The sequence below is a fragment of the Cavia porcellus genome, unplaced genomic scaffold (assembly GCF_034190915.1).
Source record: "Cavia porcellus strain 051 isolate PalLab524CR breed Dunkin Hartley unplaced genomic scaffold, mCavPor4.1 scaffold_25, whole genome shotgun sequence".
Lineage (NCBI taxonomy): Eukaryota > Metazoa > Chordata > Mammalia > Rodentia > Caviidae > Cavia > Cavia porcellus.
In genome coordinates this window covers 23,991,107-24,004,855 of record NW_026947508.1, presented here as the reverse complement: position 1 = coordinate 24,004,855, position 13,749 = coordinate 23,991,107, and the positions used below count along the sequence as shown (strand labels likewise).

Below are 13,749 nucleotides of genomic sequence, written 5' to 3'. Positions count from 1 at the left end.
CTTTGAGCACCTCGCCTATAAACTGAAGACAAAAATGCCTGTGCCACAAGGTCAATGGGAGCTTGCGCCGGCGAGGGCACCAGCTCAAGGGCAAGTTTCTTTTCCCCTTTTGGTCACATCTCACAGATGGACTGTGGATGGAAGATACAGGTGGCTTGCGCCCAACCCAGCTGTTTCCTTCGCCGATTCCAAATAGCGCCTCAAAGCCAGGGAAGGGTGCGGGTTTGCTTGGCTTGGGCCACGGACTCCGCGACTGGGCACCAGGGCTGACGGGCAAGTGGGCTATACCACCTGCTGCCCCACCCCACCCTCGACCCCGAGCGTTGGAGGGGGATGGGCGTTCACACACTCAAGGGTAACTGCCCGCCTCAGGCTTCCTATTTCGGGAGCCGGGGGCGTGGGTCACGTCTCATCACGTGATGCGAGGGCTATTTAAAGCGGCAGCTCGCAACGCAAGCAGCCGTTCGCTTGAGTTCCCGCACACCGTTTTTGCAGCTTCTTTTTCAACATAGCCCAACTTCAACATGGTGGAAGCCTTCCTGGGGACCTGGAAGCTAGTGGACAGCAAGAATTTTGATGACTACATGAAGTCACTCGGTGAGCAAGCTCAGAAGAGGGTGGAAAAGCAGGGCTCAGATGCCGAGTGGGGCGGGGCTGGCCGCGTGCCTAGCCCTGCGCTGGGATCCTTCCCTGGTCGTGCCACGCGTGTCTGCTGCATCGGTCTCTCCCGGCCAAGAGTGGAGAATAGCAGGACATGGACGCGGGAGTGGCCGCCTAGGCTAGGGCGTGGGGTTGTTGGAAGAGGGCTTTCCCGGTCCGAAACAGGCGAAAGGGAGGCGAGGAAGAAGTCAGCTTTGTCTGTGCATATCGAGCAGAGAGGCTTTGGAGGTAGAGTGATGTATGATCCGAAGGCGGGAGGAGAGTATGGGTAAAATGCGAGCACAGCTGGCACAAGGCACGAGGCCAGCTGGGAGAGAATGGGTGCATAAGAGGTCTGCAAATTGGAGGAAAGGGAAATGAGGCTGATGAAGTGTACTATGGACTAAAGCAGTAGTAAATATCTAGGAAGTGGGCGGCGGAGGGCGGAAAATCAGAGAATTGGATATGGGGAGACCTCAATTAGCAGCAATTTCTTCCCCTCTCCGCTGAGTTTGGGAAACGGATTGTGCCCAGAAGATGCATTCTCACCAATGTGACCTTCTCTTACAGCCCTATATAATTAGCAGTTAAATCACTGTCAGTGAGCCTAGGGGGAAGGCGGGGGTGGGGATGGGGTGGTGAAAGCCATTGGACTTCAGGGAAGCACCCAGAGTCCCAGACCAAAATTAGGACCTGTTTGGAGAAGGGTTATTGGTCCACGGGAGTATAGTTTTGAGATGGGGAATAGTTTCAAAGGATGTTACAGGTGAAAGGAATTTGCCAGCTCAAGAGAAGGAAAGGCAAGCCCTAAGAGAGGAGAAACTTGCCTTACAAGCCCAACAGCAAGGCTGGTTTAAAAAAAAAAAACAAACAAACAAAAAAAAAAACTGTGATTTTAAGATATATAGCCCAGAGTTCTTCCCACTACCACATAGACCCTAGGAATGGGAGTAGTGCTGGCCTGAGCCCTTCCCCTCTTGGTTTGGACTTAAAGACACTTGATAATTATTTTTTTCTTTTTCTTTTAATCGGTACCAGGGATCGAACTCACGACTGCTTGCTTGCAAGGCAGGCGCTTATGCCGCTGAGCTAAATCCCCAGCCCCCACTTGATCATTCTTAGCTGTATCATCCTAGTCCACCCAGCAGGGGCAAGGAGAATTGAGATGGTGTTCATGAATGAGCTAGGTCTTTCCCCTAAGGGAGGAGGACTGCATTGCAGCAGATAGGGAAGGGTTTATATTGGGGAACCCTCTCCCCTCAGCTTCTGCTGTTTCCTGGAACAGGGCCCATAGTGTGGGTCACGGGACTACAACTCTCAGTTGCCCATTGCCCTGTCCTATCTTGTGCATTCTGCCTGGTGAGCCCAAGGCAGCTGTTGGGGAAGCTGGACTTCCCAGAGTTAGTTCCTCCTCCCATAGCAGGCACTTGTAGAATCTGCTAGTAGATAGCAGGCACTAGTAGAATCTCTGAACTGAGTTTCAACAACCCTCCTACCTCTGTTCACTAATGCTGTTCCAACTTGGGTATGGAGCAGGCCTTTGGTCAGCTGTGTAGGCATTTGTTACGGGGGATTGGCCCAGCCCTCCAGCATGCTAAACATATATTCTACCCGTATCACACCAGTAGCCCAGGGCAGCTTGCTAGGGGAAATATGGGTATGAAACTCCAGCCTGCTTTTCTCCTGGTAGAAAGGCTGAGGGGCACTGAAAATTTGCTTGAGTTCTCAGTGAATTACTTGGCTTCATTTCTAAGTAGAACCCATCTCTGGACTCTCCTAAATTCTATCAGTTCAGTTTTTTGTTTTTGTTTGTTCTAGGGGGCATTCCTGGCGATTAAATCCAGGATCTCACACACTAACCAAGCACTCACCACTGAGCTTCCCTGGCCAGCCCAGTTGTCAAGTTCCTTGGGGCTTAGTCCCTCTCAGTGTTTTCCTTCTTCAGATTCACACTCTGGTTAATTCCTAAGCAAACAGCTCAGGATGCAATGACCAGAACCTGGTCTGTAGAGAGGTGTGTGACTGGCCTGATTTGACACCAAAGGGCAAAGCCAAGTCCCTCCCTGGCCAGGCAGCTTGGGCTGTCTTCATCACAGCTTGCCCCTCTTGCTTTAGACCAAGGGCCTTCCAGAGGCAGAGTCCCAGCCTAATACCAAGGGACCACACGCCCAACTGGTGGCCTTGGTGGTGGGACTGAGTATGTGCTGGGTAGAATGGCACAGGAAACTAGGTCAATCACTTAACTCTGACTTTGGGTTAAGATACTAAGTCTCAATTGTAGATAACAATAAAAAACCCCTACTCTTAGGGCTGTTATAAACATCAAAATAACCCAGGTAGAGCATGTGTAATGTACTAACTTCTAGCAAGCACTCTGTAGGCAGGCACCTTTGGAAACAACACCCCACCAAATGGCTGCCTCCTGCCTCACCACTGTGTTGGAGCAGATAGGCTGCTGAGGGCAGAGAGACAGGGCAGTCATGATGGAGGCTGGTAACAAAAGTACAGATCCCAGGGAAGATACAACGTAGGAGTTCTGCGTTCTTCACTACTTACGTGTAGGACACTTAAAGACTTTGCTGAGCATCCAGGGAAGTCATGCTTGAGTCAGAAGTCTCAAGGCCTTAGGGATCTGGAGCTGGAATGTGAGTCAGAAGTCTCCACTACCACTGTAGGCCTTCCTAGAAGGCAGTCCTGTGCGCCACCTTGGGAAGGAATCCCTGTGGCTGAGCAGTTACCAGAGGTCTGGAGTCAGACTGCTTGGGGTTTCCATCCTACTAGATCTGTGTTGTCCCTCCCCAACACCCACTCAGAATTTCCATAAAGGAGAGACAACCATATCAACTCTTCACAAGGAAAGGGAGGTCTGCATGAGGAATGTGTATATAGTTCCTTACCTCACAGAGTCTTAATACCTTATTTTGATTTCAGCTGTTGATTTGCTCCAGTATGCCTTTTTGTACATTGTTCATTTGTCTATTGAGATTGATTGTTCACTGCACAAAGCTAAGGGGAAAGACTTAATTTAAAAATAGGCATGCTGGCTGCGCATGGTGGCACATGCCTGTAATCCCAGCACTCAGGGAGATTGAAGCAGGAAGGTTGCCATGAGTTTCAGTCCAGCCTTGGTTAAAGTGAGTTCAAGAACAGCCTGGCTGGGGCTGGGGATTTAGCTCAGCGGCATAAGAACCTGCCTTGTGAGCAGGCGGTTGTGAGTTCAATCCCCAGTACCGGTAAAAACGAAAAATCAAAACAAAAACAAAACAAAAAACCGAACAGCCTGGACTACCCAGTGTGATCCTGTCTCAATTTAAAAACACAAACAAAAAATGCCAAGGCTTTGAAATTTACGATTACCTTTCCTCTCATGACCCACACCAGGGCCCAATAGTTATTCCTGGAGCTTGTTCAGAACTTCTCTGTTGTAACTTCTGTACTCATACCTTCCCCTTGGCCCTCAGGTGTGGGCTTTGCTACCAGACAGGTGGCCTGCATGACCAAGCCTACCACAATCATCGAAAAGAAGGGTGACACTATCATCATAAAAACACACAGCACCTTCAAGAACACAGAGATCAACTTTGACCTGGGGGTGGAGTTTGATGAGAAGACAGCTGATGACAGGAATGTCAAGGTGAGTCAGAGAAGAGGGAGTGGGGGGACAGAGGGTGCTGAGACTCTAAAGGGACAGAAGTTGGTAGTCTTGGTTCCTTGACATTGCTCTGTAAGGGGCAGGGAAACTTAAGTGAAATAAGGTTCATAAAGCCTGCTCAGTGCTGAAATGTTCTAGGGGCTAAGTCCATGTTCTGTCTTCTTTCTTCCCTTGAAAAGCATCTAATTAGCTGTATCTGGGAGTGGGCAGCCCAGAGCCAGGATGTTCTTCTGACCTCAGTCTCTGTTCCTGCCCCAATAGGGTGACCTTGTGCAAAGTATGCAATGGATTTCTTTCCATGTGCTCAGATGGAGGAGTGAAGTGGCCATGGCTACATAACCTCAAGTTTTAGGAGCGAAACTCAGATGTCAGGACCTCACACTGAGTGAGGCTATCCAGGTCTCCAGCAGCAAAGACACCTTTACTGGGTACAACAGGCTGAGACCTTCTCAAATGCTTCCACTTCTCTTTTTTTCTTCTTCTTCCACTCCTACAACCTACAGCTCCCAGACTTGACAGTGCTGGCAGGCACTTTCAATGCTGACAGGCAGGAAGAACTACTGTGCTGGGATGGAACATTCATAGCCATGGGTGTTTATAGTGTCTTCCCGCCAAGCTTCCCTTATACCCTTTCCCAGGTAGAGAGTAGGGAACATCTGCCCAGTCTTGGGCGCTTACCCCATGGTGGCTGTCTTAGTAGCTTGCCTCAGGCCTCTCAGCAAGGGACAGAACAAAGGAATTCTGACTTTTGCAGGGTGAGAGTATCCCCTCAGCTGTTTCCTCTTCCTCACAGCTGCCCCCAGGAAGAACAGGGTAGGGGCTGGTCTTGCAGAGGAAGAGCTGAAGCCTAGCCCAGGATCACAGAAGGCTGGCCACAGAGCACTGGATGGTGCCCAGAGATGACAACCTACCTTGGATGGAGGTGGCTGCCCAACATAGGCCCCTACCTCCTTGAACATTCCTTTGAGGCAGTAGTCCCCTGGGATATCTAGGCCAAAAATAATCTGCTCTCAGTGGGCAAAAAGCTGGATGGATGAGGATAAGGAGTAAGGTAATATACAGGCAGCAAGAGCCAAGCGACCCGAACACATAGACACAACTTTCTCAGCTTCCTGCTGAGCACTGCTGTTTTAGGTTCTTATCCTGAATTATCCCTGCAAATTCCTAGAGGTGAGACCTGGGAGAGCTGTCAAATGAGAACCAGCTGATGCAGGCTACATGTACCCAAAAGACTAATTGGGCATTGGAACCAAGGCCGAAACACATTTTAATAAGACTCAGTCCTAGGACCTTGCAGTTGCTGCTCTTTTCAGATGAAGGGGTCACATGATTTGGACTGACAAGAGGAGAGAGAAGTTTAACTTTCTATTACTAAAGGTCTTTTATGATGGCCACAAGATACCTCCTCCTCAGTCATTTTCAAGGATAAAGATAGGTATATATCCCTTATACTTCAGGGGAAATGGGGTTGTAGGCATCTCCTAGAGTAGAGCATAAATGCTTATTTTTTTGTTTGGTTTTGTTCTGCTGAGGAATCAAACCCAGGGTCTAACACATGTGAAGTACGTGCTGTACCACTAAGCTACCCTCTCAACTAAGTGCCCTTCTTGGAGTCTTGGGCACTGCTGAGCTGAGCTGTTTGGCTCTGTTGCCCCCTACCTGAAGACTTGTTCCCCAGTCAGGCAAATATGCAGAGGTTGAAGGTGAACTGGACATCCCAAAGGGCAGGTTTGGAAGTGGGAGGCCTGAGCTAGCACCATCACTAGTTTGAATCAGAGGCTCGTTTCCTAACCCCATTCTGCCTCTGAGTTCTGGCTCAGATCACTGCTTAGGTGTCTACTCTTTTTCCACAGTCCATTGTAACGCTGGATGGCGGAAAACTTGTCCATGTGCAGAAGTGGGACGGGCAAGAGACAACACTTGTACGGGAGCTAATTGATGGGAAACTCATCCTGGTAAGATGGGCAAAGAGTATTACCTAATTGGTTACTACTACTGTTGCTTCCAGGCCTGTTTTAAAACCAGTGCCACCCTCTAGGTGCAACAGGATCTGGTAAAGAGAGGCAGACAGGGTCCTCACAGGTTTGGGTTCCAGTTTCACCCTAGAGGCTACATGGTTTTGGACAAGTCACCTAATCCAAGTGCAACTGTAAAATGCTTATTAATAACACCAACCGGGCTGGGAATTTAGCTCAGTGGCAAAGTGCCTGCCTTGCAAGTGTGTGGTCGTGAGTTCAATCCCCGGTACCTACAAAAAAAGAAAAAGACAAAAAACAAAACAAAACAAAAAAAACAAACACACCAACCTTGCTCATGCTGCTGGCAAGTCTGCAAGAGACAGTGTATGCATAGCACCACTGACATAGAAGGAATATAGCAGCTGTCCCGTGGCCTTAGTTTCCCCCCGTTTCTGCCCTGCCTTCCCCCAGAAGTAGAAAGCAAGGCCAATCTGATCCCAGGCTCTTTAAGAGAGGTTCCTATCTCCCATCATGGCATTTCCTTTCCTCTTAAGGACCAAACTGTCCCATTAAGGGCAGGCTGGTGATGGGTGGGGACACTGACCAGCAGCACAGTCATTTCTTCCCTGTCCTAGTCCTGCCTCTCAGTACTTTCTATAGCTGCTAGCCTCCTACAAGAACTGACTATTGTCTGGGTAGTAACAACAAGATCAGCATATCTAGGGACAAGTTTGCGAACTTCACGTGGAAAATGATGTTCTTGATGGAACTTCCCCAGACCCAAGGGCAGAGAGCAATCACTGGTGCTTTGTGACTGCAGTCTCTGTACATGTTTTCTGCAGTTCTTCCTGAGCCAGTATAACCTGCTCCCCATATTCTTTTTCAGTTAGGAAGCACTTAGCTTTGGAAAGGATGTATTACACAAGACCAGATATTCATTGGGCAGTGAGATGATGGTGAGGCCATGGGCTTGGCTCTGCAATACTAAATAGTGAGGGTTCAGGGATCTAGCCCTAGAACTGCCCAAAGTTAAGGACAGAATGGGAGGTGGTGGATTAGCAGTCATTTCTCAAGAGTCTCTAGAAACTTTTATTCACCTATTTTTGTCTACTCTGTACCAGGCATCATCCTAAGCTCCTAAGAATTTGAAGGAAACTGAATGGTACAAGGGAATGAGAAACATTTTAGGATCTTGATGAAATTTTCTCTTTCAAGCTCATTTTGCAAATCTCTACAATCAAGGTTATGGGGCTGGGGATATAGTTCAGTGGCTTAAGCACCTGCCTGGCAAGTGTGAGGTCATGAGTTTGATCCCCATTACCAAAAAAAAAAAAAAAAAAAAAAGCCCTAAGTAAAATGGAGGTTATACTGCCTATCTCTAAGGCTTGTCATATGCAGCAGTCAAGAGTGTGTGACATGTCTGGCATAGTTGGTACTTTTTTTTTGTCTTTTTCCTTTTCATCGGTACCAGGGATTGAACTCATGACTGCCTGCTTGCAAGGCAGGCGCTTATGCCACTGAGCTAAATCTCCAGCCCCCATAGTTGGTACTTAAGTGATGATCATCAGGTTAAGGGATGCAAGGTTCTTCTGCTTCTTGCTTTTCTCCACCCCATTTAACTTTGTCTTTCCTTCCAGACGCTCACCCACGGCAGTGCAGTTTGTGTCCGCACTTATGAGAAGGAGGCATGACCTGACCTGCCAGCGCTGTCACTGAATACTTCTCTGCCAAGTGACTACCCCTTGTCTAGCACCGCCTTGCCTCACTTTTTTTCCTCTGGCATTTTGTATAATTCCACTTTGGTTGGGAAATTCTTCAGGGGTCAAGTGGTACCAACCTGGATCCATTTCCAGTTCCTAATATGTATGTGGTCTGGTTTTTTAAAAACTGTATTCAAAAGGTGCTCTGAGATCAATAAAGCAGAGCAAAGGCCACCCATTGTCTTTTTGTCTCTGGTGACAGGACTCTGAAGGTCTGTTTCCTGTGTGTCAGTGGGCAGAAATGACTTCCTAAAGGTCACTCAGGAAGCAGCACAGCAATCTCAAGGACTGCTAGTCAGCTAGTCATCTTATGTATTCAATAATGAAACAGCTATCCCTACACCTGGCCTTTCTTCCATGGTCAGATGAGCTCATCCAGTCTGTGTGGCATTCCCAGGCTTGGTCATAAACTTTCACCACAGGCTCATCCTGCACTGAACATCCCTGAGTCTGGTTCTCCGAAACCAGACTTCCACTGTGCAGGCTCAGACAGAATCCATGCTTGTGCCACTGTAGTGGGAGAAGATGATCACTGGAGAAGATGACTGCTAAGCTCTCACTTACACACCTGGCTAGTATTCAGGGTTACAGATTGTGACTGGTTCCCTAACCAGAGGAAAGAGGTCATCTGATCATTACAGAAGGGAGCCTTACAAGTGATCTCTCAAGAAAGCTGTGACCTGCTAGTGCCTCTGGCTCTGTACCTCAGCTGGTCTAAAATAACATTAAATGCTTTTCTGACCCAGCCCTTAGGAGGCTGAGGCACAAGGATCACCAACTTGAACTATAATAGCAAGACCTTCTCTCAAGAAAAAAAAAAAAATTCAATTAATGTAGGTTCAGTGACTTGATATCTGTAAGATACCTACGAATAAGGATTAGAGGAATAACAATTTTCAGTAAGTTTAAAACAACACAAGTCCATTTAGTGCCAGGAATTTAAGCAGAGACTTGAAGTAGAACCAGTAGACTCACAGTAATACATAGAATGATCTTGGCCTCAGATGTCTGGTTCAGTAGTCTGGTGGAATGTCATACACAGAATGAGTCACACTGCAAAATATCATTTTCTGACTGGCTACTGGCTGTCACTTCTAGCACAGTAGAACCATGTTGAGAATGTAAAAAGTGAGCACCACTTTTTGCTACATTCTCTCTCCTACTGCCACTGTCCTGCTGTTCCTGTGTGGGTGGCAGAGACCATAAGCCAACTGGCCCAAGACAGTCTGACAGGAAGGGGCAATCACTCTGTCCTTCAACTACAGCCAGTCTCACCTCCACAGCAGTACCTGTGGCTTCAGCCAGGATCCCCACAAAGGAATCCAGCTCTGGCAGTGGCAGCTGGGTAAAGGACCACCTGCTGAGTGAAGGAAGTTGGGTGAATGAATGGGTGGGCTGCAGGGGTCACTTGCAAAGGGATCAGGTGCAATGCGGAAACATATTCAGGCAGCTGCTTTTGACCTCAACTCCCAAACCTGCCTGCTGCATGAGGGAAAGCCATCTCCCATGGCAAAGTCACTGGGGTAAGGAGTCATATTCTCACTATCGATTGTTTCTAGGAGCCAGGCTTTAAGTCACAAAGCTCCTGGATCCATATTCTCTCACCCACCCCATCCCCACTCTCTCCTACTCTCACTCCTTGTGTTTCTTCTTATGCTTCTTTTTCTTTTTCTTCTTCTTTGCTGCTTTGTTGTCTTTTGATGTGTGCCTTGCCCTTTTGCCTGTATCACTCTCAGAGTCTGAGCTGTCAGAATCAGATGACTTCCTGTCTCTATGTTTCTTTTTCTTCTTTTCCTGAAAAGAAAATTTAAAAATTCAACATTGGGTATATTAGATTTTAAAAGATTACAAAGCTCTGGCTGTAAGGTGCATGCCTATTATCCCAGCCCAACCCTTTTGAAGGCAGAGGCAGGGGAGTCAAAAGTTCTAGTCCAGCCTGAATAACTTAAATGACTGAGCAAGACCACTGGGAAGGAAAAAGGTTGGGAATGGAGTTCACTGCAAGGGTCTGGGTTCAATCCTCAGTTTAAAATATATATGAACCAAGTTTGGTAGCTCATGCTTGAAATTTCAGCACTTTAGAGGCTGAGGCAGGAGGGTCTCTGTGAGTTGGAAGCCAGGCTGGGCTACATAGATCAAGGCCAATCTGAACTACACTGTGAGACCCTGTCTCAAAAGAACCAAAATTTAGGACTTTTGACTTCCAGTTTGGGTTTGCTATACTCTGTTACCAGGAAAAATCACCACCATCAATTAATGAGCCCCTGCTGCTATCCTTAAACACTTATATCACTTTCACAACAACCTCACAAGAATATACTAATAAAGAATATGGGGCTGGGGATTTAGCTCAGCGGCATAAGTGCCTGCCTTGCAAGCAGGCAGTTGTGAGTTCAATCCCCGGTACCGATAAAAAAAGCAAAAAAAAAAAAAAAAAAAAAAAAAAAAAAGAATATAGCTCAGAGCTGGGCATGGTGGCTCACGCCTGTAATCCCAGCACTTGGGAGGCTGAGGCAGGAGGTTCACTGTGAGTTTGAGACCAGCCTGGACTACAAAGTGAGCTCAAGGCCAGCCTCAACTGCATAGAGACCCTGTCTCAAAAGACCAAAAAAAAAAAAAAAAAAAAAAAAAGAATATAGCTCAGAAAAAACTTCCAAAACTAGGCACCCTATACCATACTCTTAACAGTAAAACTACAAATCCACATTAAGGACAGGAGAGGGCTGCCTAGGTTCCTACCAGATAGTCTGTGCAATTTTAAAGCACTGCATACTATAAACACTGCATACTAAAGCACTGCATAATATACACATACACATAATATACTTTGGTAAAGTTTTTAAAAGAGGGAAAGACTGCAGGAGGCAAAAAGGAAAGCACAGCAAAACGTGAGGTCCTCCTGCAGCCAGCATCTAGATAAAGACTCTGCCGGGTACATCAGTGTTAGAAACAGTTGTGAGGCAGTGGAAGGAACCAGGTGTTTGACATAAACGTGAGTTATATTTACTATTCACTAGTCTGTAACTTAGGCAAGTCCCCTCACCAGACTAAGGCCTAGCCTCGTCAAATGGAAAACAGACAAGAACAGCACCTACGTCACAGGCTGTGGCGATTTAATGAGACAGAGCCACGGCTTGGAGAAACTGGAGGTCACCTCCCCAGAACATAACCGGTAGAGGTGAGACCTGTATGCAGATGGCATGAAAAGGAATCTCCTGAGTTATCTTATGTGGCACAGGGCCTCTTCCCACACAGTGATGAGAGGCCTCATAGTATGATGGTAGAAACAAGTCTGAGATAAGACAGAATTAAAATTCAAATTCTAGCTCTGCCACTTCAGTCACTATTGTGAAGAAGAGACTACTTTTTTGAACCTGTTTTCAGTAAGCTGGAAATAATATGTACCAATTCAAAGGATGCTGAGAGAATTAAATAAGTTCTAATTATAGTGCCTGATACATTATAGGTACTGAGTGACAACTACAATTCTTCTTCCCCCATACTAGGGATCATACCCAGGGACTTGGACAAGCTAGGCAAGTGCTGAGTTACACTTCAGCCTGCTAGAAATATTTTTCTTTCATTTCAGAGAACTAATATAATTCAGACAAAGAGCGCACCTTCCAGTGTAAAGCACTATGCAGGAGCTATGCAGGTGCTGGAAGGTGCAAAGTAAATATTTAGCAGTGGAACTTGGTACCATGTCCTCCAAACATGAGCCAATCTTATCAAACTGGAAACAACAACTTCTTGTAATTATACAGGACATTTTCATTCAGTAAATTTTTGCTGAGGTTCTTTTATGAGCTAAAAATATTCATTAACTCATCTCTGATTGTAGTTTAGTGAGATCAGAAATCAGGGGTCAATAGCAAAGTAGACTAGCTGGAGATATAGCTCAGTAGCATAAGTGCCTGCCTAGAAAATGCAAGGTCCTGAGTTTGATCTCTGGTACCAAAAATACCCCCCAAAACAAAGTAATAATGTCAAGTATGACAAAGGCACTATAATACCTCATGGAAACAAAACAATTACAGAGTGATGTCACGAAGAACATCTTATGCATTGTACTTTGTTTGAAGCAGGAACACAATTTGGTGAACAGAGTGGTGGTAGTGCTGATGGAAGGGAAGTGAGGGCTGTCTCACCAGAAGTTAGACAGGATGAGAGGAGGACATGTTTTAGAAGTGACAAATGATTGTGTGTGGCTTGTTTATTATGCCTGGACCGTATCCCTTTCCTCCTACTTAGACAGCAATTCAGGAATTGTTACTGCATCAGTGTTTCTATTGGCTCATTCTCACACAATAAATAAATGTTACTAATATTTACTTTAGAAAAGAGCAAAAATAAAAACCTAACCCTCCTGAACAACTATTATCTCGCTATCATGCCACCACTCTACTGAAATAGCTCTTGTCAAAAGCTCTTGTAAAGACATCCACATGGCCAACCCTACTAATTGGTATTAATTCCACAGTATTGGGGATTGAACCCAGAGTCTCTCACATATGCTAGGCAAACACTTTACCCCTGAGCTGTACTCCCAATGCCCAATCTCATCGTTTGAGTCAGGGTCTTGCTAAATTGCTCAGACAGGACTTGAACCAGTGATCCTGCTGCAGCATTCTCTCAAACAGCTGAGATTACAAACATGCACTACTAAGCCCATCCACTTGTGGTCAGTTTTATTGATTGATTGATTGAATGACTGTGATAGGGTCTTGCTATGTAGTTCAGGCTAGCTTTGAACTCACTATGTAGCCCAGGATGACCTCAAACTTTCAGCGAATCTCCTGCCTCTATCTCCCGAGCACTGGTATTATAGGTATTGCCATCACACCTTGCTCTAGTGTTCAATTTTTCAGTGTCATTTACTTGATCAGTCAGTTCAGATAAACATATTCTTCACCTGATTTCTACTACCCTTTTCTTCTGTTAATTTTGCTGGCTGTTCATTTTCAGTTTTTATGTTTGTTTTGTGTATACTGATTCATCCTCATTTTCATAATCTCTAATGTTGAGCACAGTCTCTAAAGGCCTCCTTTTTTCTATATTTACTCTCCAGGTGGTTTCATATAATCTAATGAACAAAAATAGTATTTATATTTTGATGATTCCTACACTCATCTTTCTTGCCTGGGCTGCTTCTTCAAACTCCAAACTACATCCAACTGCCCACTCTACAGTTCACTTGGCTGGGCATGGTGGTGCACAACTGTAAGCCTAGCACTCAGGAGGCTGACGGAGGAGGAGGAGGAGAATCACTGTGAGTTTAAGGATAGCCTGGGCTACAAAGTGAGTTTAAGGCCAGTCTAAAGTGCATAGTAAAACCTTGTCTCAAACATATACACACACACACACACACACACCCTAGTTCACTTGGATATCTGATAGCCATCTCAGTTCCTATACCCCCGCTTCTTTCTTTCTCTCTCTCTCTTTCTCTTTTTTTTTGGAATGGGGATTGAACTCATGACTTTGCACCTGCCAGGCAAGCACTTAACGCCACTGAGGTAAATCCCCAGCCCAGTCCCATCTTTTCTTTTTTTGCTCCAGATCTCTCAAACCTAGTCTCTGCCAGCTTTCCTTCTTCATGGACAGGAACTCAAACTCCTGGTTACTCCCATACTTCTATATTCATTTTCTTCTTAAATTTTTGTTACTCAGTCTAAGTATCTCAATGCCATCCTTTTTTTTTTTTCTTCCCAACAAGGTGAGTCCTATACTGTATATGCAA

At 46.0% G+C, this 13,749-nt stretch overlaps 2 protein-coding genes across 3 annotated transcripts in view; one reads left to right on the top strand and one right to left on the bottom strand.

Moving 5' to 3' along the window:
• The first annotated feature begins 393 nt into the window (after positions 1-393).
• Positions 394-8,183, top strand: Fabp3 (fatty acid binding protein 3). Its single transcript, XM_003471234.5, has 4 exons — positions 394-597; positions 4,101-4,273; positions 6,145-6,246; positions 7,887-8,183. The coding sequence occupies exons 1-4, from the start codon at positions 525-527 to the stop codon at positions 7,938-7,940; spliced, it is 402 nt and encodes a 133-aa protein (XP_003471282.1). The 5' UTR covers positions 394-524; the 3' UTR covers positions 7,941-8,183.
• A 750-nt stretch (positions 8,184-8,933) lies between these two features.
• The window catches only part of Zcchc17 (zinc finger CCHC-type containing 17), a 47,365-nt gene continuing 42,549 nt past the window's right edge, over positions 8,934-13,749 (bottom strand). For both annotated transcript variants that reach the window (XM_003471238.5, XM_063235943.1), the window contains one exon: positions 8,934-9,803. In XM_003471238.5, coding sequence (XP_003471286.1) covers positions 9,642-9,803 — 162 coding nt within the window. In that variant the 3' untranslated portion in view covers positions 8,934-9,641. The remainder of the gene's footprint in view (positions 9,804-13,749) is intronic.